This window comes from Pundamilia nyererei, unplaced genomic scaffold (assembly GCF_000239375.1).
Source record: "Pundamilia nyererei isolate P.nyererei 1_Seehausen unplaced genomic scaffold, PunNye1.0 scaffold00047, whole genome shotgun sequence".
In the NCBI taxonomy this organism is placed as follows: domain Eukaryota; kingdom Metazoa; phylum Chordata; class Actinopteri; order Cichliformes; family Cichlidae; genus Pundamilia; species Pundamilia nyererei.
The window spans coordinates 679,187-686,625 of record NW_005187448.1 but is presented as its reverse complement, the minus strand read 5'-3'; the positions used below and the strand labels follow the sequence as shown (position 1 = coordinate 686,625).

At 41.4% G+C, this 7,439-nt stretch overlaps 1 protein-coding gene across 3 annotated transcripts in view; it reads left to right on the top strand.

The window, feature by feature from the left end:
* cacna2d3a (calcium channel, voltage-dependent, alpha 2/delta subunit 3a) overlaps positions 1 to 7,439 on the top strand; it is a 123,506-nt gene that overhangs the window by 72,371 nt on the left and 43,696 nt on the right. For all 3 annotated transcript variants that reach the window (XR_001290368.1, XM_013910724.1, XM_005732471.1), the window contains exons 9-11: positions 562 to 651; positions 1,263 to 1,376; positions 6,908 to 6,986. Coding sequence is in view for 2 of the 3 variants with exons in the window: in XM_013910724.1 (XP_013766178.1) it covers positions 562 to 651; positions 1,263 to 1,376; positions 6,908 to 6,986 (283 nt within the window). In the remaining variant the exon portion in view is untranslated. The remainder of the gene's footprint in view (positions 1 to 561; positions 652 to 1,262; positions 1,377 to 6,907; positions 6,987 to 7,439) is intronic.

Genomic DNA, 7,439 nt, shown 5'->3' with positions numbered 1-7,439 from the left:
GCCATGTATTTGTTACCCCAAGGCTGTTACAAGTAATGAGATGTGCACATGAGACCTGTTCAGTTGCTGAAAACATTAAACTCACCATGAATTGCTGGAGAAATAATGTATCCTTTGTAACGCAATCATGCCTGTGAGCAGATGCGCACACACACACAAACGCATGTATACGCACATACCCGGTGCAATAAATGACGTTGAGCTAAAAGCAAGAGAAGGGAAACTGGTCATTGTGGTTTTTTCAGTCAGTATGTGAGATTTCACTTCAGTATAAGGGGGGAGTTTGCCAGATAAACTGGCTCAGGACTGAATTGAAGAGCCCATTAGACCATTGATGCAAACTCTTCACACATAAATGATGGCAAACCAAATTCAGTAAAATATTTTCTAGGATAGGAACAGTGGAAAGTAATAACTGCATCTTGTTCCCCTGCTTTTGTAGCTATCTCTTGCCTCTGCCTTTGTTTTTTCTTCATAAAGACCTATAATTCTGTCTCCTTTTGTGGTTTTGTCACTTTAGTTTTCAGCGAGATTGTAATGTTCTCAAAACCTTTTCCCCAGCATTTCCGGGAACACCTCGACAAGCTGTTTGCTCAAGGCATCGGGATGTTGGATATAGCTCTGACTGAGGCTTTCAATCTCCTCAGTGACGTAAGTAACGCACTCATGCACGATCGCGGTCATACACGCACACAGACGCACTCTTCAAACACGCATACACATCAGTTTTATGCATAAAATTAATTAGGGTTGTAATTAATAGCTAAATCAACTGATTCATGCAAAATCCAAGTAAACAAGGCACTCGATGACTCAGGTTACTGATCTGACATTTCCTAATTATGGACATGTAATTAATCAAACAGTCATCCGGACAAAGACAAAGACACACAATCTAAATATCCGTATTTCAACAGCATGTATCTTTTAAAGTGTACCCTGACATGCTGCATAGTGACGCCTCGCTGTAATTTTATCTCACAGTAGCCCTTCTACCTTGCGTTCATGCATGCGTATTGAAGGCGTGCTATTATAATTCCATTAACTCGCTGTTACAACACAGTTAGCGTCCATGGAGAGTCTTGTGATGATACATTATAAGCTCTAATGGGAAGGAAGTGGAAGAACTGTGTGTTAATGAATGAACTGGTTACATTTACATTTGACTGGATGAGAGCTTTTTGTTCTTTGATCATCACGTAGTAACCCTCTGTTTTTCTCCTTCTTTGTCTTTCTCTGTCTGTCTGTCTCCCGATGTCTAGTTCAACGAGACTGGGAGGGGCAGTGAGTGTAGCCAGGCTATTATGTTGGTGACAGATGGGGCAGTGGATACATACGATGCCATCTTTGCCAAGTATAACTGGCCAGAGAGGAAGGTAGTGTATCAGAACACACAAGCACACACATCATATTATTCTGCAAATATGTTCCAAGACAGTCGGGGCAACTCATCTCAGTTTCCCATTATACTTTGGTCACAACGTCATGAGCATGTAACCATGTATACCAGTGTTTGATGAGAAGTGGAGAGAGGTGGGCTAATCCCTCATGTGGCTATGAATGACTTCTTAAACGCCCTGTTGAGAAGAGCACAAGTCTTTCTGACCCAACGTTAAAAGGAGCCCCTGAGATCTAATGTGCTTTCAAGTGCACTGTACTGCCAGACATATTTGCTCGTCTGCCTTCACATCCATATGAACTTGACTGACATCCCATTCTTAATCCACACGGTTAAATATGATATATTATCCCATAACAGCTTCAGCTACAACAGCTTCAACTATTCTAGGAAGGTTTTCCGCAAGATTTCCTCGAGAATTTTTGCACTCAATTCATCCTAAAGATGTCAGGACTCTTCTGCAGGCCAAGTTCTCGTACACCAAACTCACAAATTGTTCCCACAAAGTTAGGAGCATGAAATTGTTCAAAATGTTTTGGTATGCTGAAGCACTAAGATTTACTCTGAGAGGCTGAACTCCGCATCATAATCCCGCCTCTGCCAAACGTCACACTTGGCTCAATGAGGTCAGACAAGGACCGTCTCTCTGTAAGTGTGATTCGTCACTCCGCACAACATCTAATTTGAAGTTTGGATGTCTGTAGTGATCGACTCTTTAGAAAGTGTCCGACCTCTGCACACTATGCACGCCAGCAGTTCACATGGTCCAACACTTCATGGCTGAGTTGCTGTTGTTCCCTATCGTTTCCACTTTGTTATAATACCACTAACAGCTGATTGTGTAATATTTAGTGTAGAGGACATTTCACAACAGGTGACATCCTATCACGGTACCGCCCTGGAATTCACTGAACTCCTGAGAGCGACTTTCACAAATATTTGTAGAAGCAGTCTGGATGCCTGCTTGGTCTTATTTATCTGCAGCAATGGAAGTGACTGGAACCCCTGAATTCAGTCATTTAGATGGGTGAGTGAATTGGCAATGTAGTGTACATAAATCAACAGAAAGAATGAGACTGTTCTACAGGGTTGGGGCAATGACTTCTAGTTATGCCAAATTATTTTGGAGATTATGTATGGGAATTTCAGGAGCAGGAATCCTCCGAACACGCTCCTTCCTGTTGTCATCTACTGAGGTTCCCCCAGTTCTGCAAGCTGTTCATTCTCGTTTACGTGCCCACCCTCCCTCCCTCCTTGTTCTCAGTTTTCTAACTTCTTCATCTCTATGTAGCACACGGGGATCTGCCAGGCCTGGGCGCCGTCGCCAGTCCCCTTCGAGGCCTTCCCCACACCGCAGCTCAATTCATGTCAAAGCATTTACCTACTAAAGCACTGTCAAACCTAAAATGAGGACGTGGGCCCAGCTAGTAAATAACTAAATTAGAAATACAGTTGCTTGAGAAATGTTCAGTGTCTTGGTAAATCTGTCTAAAAAGACCACTAAGATCACAGTTTTTCTGTGTGGTTTTCTGTTTGTGCAGTAAATCTTTTTGACAGGCAGAGGGCATTGAGTGGATCCAGTGTGGGATCTTTTTGAAGTAACGGCCCCGTTGAAAAAGACAACACACTTTTGCTGCTGTCCTGCAGTGTTGCTGTGGTGCTTTCTGATCTGTCACGAAATGCAACCGAAGGGCAGAAAAGATGGAGGAGGAGACAAAAAAGGGTTATTCTAAGGTCTTTTCTCTCTAAAGGAAAACGTTTGAAGCTTAACGGGTCAATGATAGAAGTATCGAATGCAATAGTACATATTCACTGTTATCACACACTGTATACAGTACACATACTGTAAAAGTGAATATGACTTCAAAGGACACAAACAGTTCCTTTACCTCAGGTAAATCCTAAATGCTTTGAGGTTGAGAGGAGAGGCCTTTGACATTAAGACATATTTTTAGTCATTTTTAACACTGACTCTGAGTAGATGTTTCTGTGTATCATTATGGATGCCTTTTAGTTACTATTAGTGCCACACTTGCACATTGTGTTTCTGCATGTCTGGTACAGTCTGTATTAAAACTGCTGAAAGCTCTCCCCCCCCGACAGCTCAAGGCTGAACATCAGTGAGCAGAGGGGACAAGGCTGCTAGATAGTTCCATTTAGAAGAAGCCCCACTGATAATAGAAGTCTTCAGTCTCTGTCACTCTCCTCAGTCTGTCCCCCCACCCCCAATCTCCCACCTCCACCCACCACTGCTGTTTTTTTAATGGATTCCTTCCAACCCATCTTAGAGCTTCACCACTGTTGAGAATCGCACCAACTATACAAACAGGCTTTGGCAAGTGTGAATGCTAAAAACATGATAGATGTCTGTATTCAGACAGCATGTGTTACACAAAAAGATCATAAAGGGTTGATTACCATAAGAAAAAACAGCCGTGATAAAAAGTCTAAAACATTTCTTCCTGTTACAGCAGCGATTATTTTCAAAGTGATTTTCTCTTAATGTTCAAACGTTAGCTTATTTTTCCTTCACATTTTTGAAGCAAAACTTACTAAAGACTTACTGAAACCAGCATCACACAAATATTCACATAAGCACACCTGTAGGATGAGCGTAACCATACAAAACACCGACATGCTCTTTACATACCCTCTCATACACATGCTTATCTACTCTCCTAGCAAATCAAATCTTTTAAACACAATGCAGCACTTCCTGTGACCATACAGGACTGTGAGATGGAAATCTCAGCGTTGTTTGAAGTGCCTTTCAAAAAATGAGGGAAAAAGCCGACGGCATTGATTAGAACAATCACGAGTCCCTTGACTTAAAACACTGACAATTTTCTGTCTGTAGTGTTGCCAAACTCTATCTATTACCTGAGCCTGTAGCCTGCTGAGTTGTAAAATCCCCAGACAGCTAATTTGTGATCAAATTGTTTGGCAGGTGAACGGCCCTCGGGGACAGAAACCTGGGATGTGCCATCAGTGTATTATGTAAACTGAATACGGTGTTCCAAGCTGGAACAGATTAATGCCAATTAAAGTTGAACACTGTGTGCATGCGCTTAAAAAAAGAGTCGACTGCCCGACTGCACAAATTCCATTAATTTGTATTTGCTGATATTGCTCTAGGCTGATAGCACTATATTGCATCCAATGACGTATTGTAATCATTTCAAGATTCGTTATTTTGTTGTTTTTGTTTTTAATTAGTGCGTCACAGTCTTGTATCCTTTGCTCTTATTTCCTTTTCAATATACTGAAAAGTCAGGCGCAGTGAATCAGATGATTTGTTATTAGGAGACTTCCACTGGATGCAAAGGGCTGCACTGAATGTGGGAGCTTGTAGTGTGGCCGCAGACATAGCTGTAGAAACTCCTCGAGAGGCGGAAACAAGGCATCCCTGCCTATTGAAAGATGCTGCGCAGAGAGCCACATGTATAAATGATATACACACTGATATGCTGTCCTACACACAACAATGACCGTGCTAGCTTTTGAGTTGTCTTTGTGCACTGCCTATACCCTATCTGTCACCACCGTTTGGCAGTGCATCACAAGGCAACATCACCCTGCATTTGCCAACATTGTGCCTCGTTTTCCTTGGCTGTTCAGCATAACTGCCTGGAGAGTGGAGATTACTCAGCACTACAGCCTAGAAAGGACAATCCTTAGGCTCTCTCGTGACCTAGACTGGTGATACCATGAGCACTCATGTGTCAGTCTCAGTGTGTCTCAGCCTCACAATTTGAATTGTGAGACACACTCATTGCAAGTTGAAAACTAATACTAGACCGGAAAAACGAATTCCTTGGAGAAGCCTGTGAATCAATCTGTAAGACTTGCTGATGAAGCTTGTTAGATCCTGTATCTGAATTAAAATAGAAGAGCAGTGCCCACACAGACTGCAAACAGAAAAGCTTCTTTGACCAAATATCTTCTGCTCAGACACATGTAGGCTTACTGAATAGTGGCCGTATACAAACCATTTCTGTTTGCATGTCTGTCTTTGTTGCAAATTTGGATTCAGGTTAAATCATCGAGTTGATCTATATGTAAAATTAGCCCGTTTTTTTCAAAGTAGCACTTTGGCAGGTCTTAGACTTTGTTAAGTACTGAACAGAAACATCAAACCTCTTTGCTTGCTTTACTTACTCTTTCAAAAAATGTGTGAATGTTCTGGAGGACAGAATCAGTTATTAAGTAAAATGCTAAATATGTAAAATATTCATACATGTACTAACTGAAATGACATCCATATCACTGTCTATGCATACTGTATGTGTGTGCATGAATTTGCAGTATTTATATCCTGATGTGTCTGTTCTTTCGTGCATGTGCATTTTTTTCCTTGCATGTAAACTTTGTGCACTCAACTATCTTAAAGATTGCATGTCGTGGCTCAAGTTCTACAGTTTCTTCTTCTACCTCAGTTTTACCGTACTCAGCTGTAAACCTCGTCCATATTTAATAACCAGTCTGTTGCAGTTTGGCTTTCGGTGAAGTGAAACACATAATCACACAAAGAAAAGCTTACATGACACGTCTTTATCAAAGTCTTACATGGCGTTGTTTTGGTAGTGTCAGTCAAATGGCTGAAGTTTGATGAATAGAGGATTATTGTGGTCTAGATAACGAGCGGTGAATGAAACAACTATGCTTATTCAGTGAAACATATTACCGTTATCAACAGACTGACATTATTTAGAACTGTCCATGGTCAAGGTGGTAAATTTACGTATTAATTTCAAAGACTTTTTTAGTTAAAAACAATGTAATAGAGAATGCAGTGCATACATATTCCAGGAAAAGTCAATTGCATCTATACATAAATGATATTTTTGCATAAATTTTTGCAATTTTCCAAAATTGTATCAAATACATGTTTAAAACTCTGAGAGGTCTACGCGCTCATGTGCATTCATATGCAGTACACACAGTACATGTACACACACAAACAGAAACATGCTGTCGGGGTTAAGGGAGTCAGTGGAAAATGCATATGCAATAGGCACAGCAGCTGTGCCCCCAGAGGCTTGCATCTGGGCCAATCTGGCAACAAATCTCTTTACACTCTCATACATGCACCTGCCAAATTCACCTGCTGCTGGAGCCAATGAGCCAGGGAAAAAATGGGTTTGGCACATAAGAGTAAAGAAGATTCTCCGTACTGAGCACATAAAGCTTTTTCAAATTAAAATTTGCGTTTTATCTTTTGTAATCACTGTAATTGCAGATTTTCAAAACACTCGCCTGCATTTGCTCATCCTTGATTTTTCGGTTCTTGAATAAAAAAAATAGCTGGAACTGAACATTTAAATTTAAAGGTAACACAATAAACTTTCAGGAAGCAATCATCAACTAGGAGACTTGGTAATCACTAAATGAGAAAGAATGAGTCTTTTGCCAGACGTTGGCAGTGTTATCTTCTGAATGGTACCATGGCGGCCCCTATCAAATATGATTAAAATGAATGATGGGAGCTATCTGCTTTTCTTTCCCCAGGTCCGTATATTTCCTTACCTGATTGGTCGAGAATCAGCCTTCGCAGAAAATCTCAAATGGATGGCGTGTGCTAACAAAGGTGGGCTCTTCAAAGACGCTACTTTCTCTCTCCCTGTAATCTGTTTTGGTGGGGTAAAGTTGCAGCGTGTCACTGTCAGCTGGAGGAAAATATTACATTATGCAGCTCAGGATTTGTTTGGAGTTTTTGGCACATGTGTCTGTGTGCATACATACACTAGCATAGATGAGTTTGTCGGCGCTCATCAGCATAAGCAGGTGTATGCGACAGGAGGCAACGGGTTCCAGTTGCACAGGCCAGATGTGTCATATTACTTCTTCTTTGAGCTTAAAGTCCAAATGAATCATAGTGATGCGCCACTTTCGAGCAGCTTTCTGTGTGGTCATGGTTGTCTTAATGCGTAGAGCACTTTCCTCCAGGATCTATATTTAGCTGGGAGGTGGCTGACAGAGACAGTCTGGCTCCATTTCCTCAGGCTCCAGCAGATAAGACAGGCAAGCCACAGGTCACACA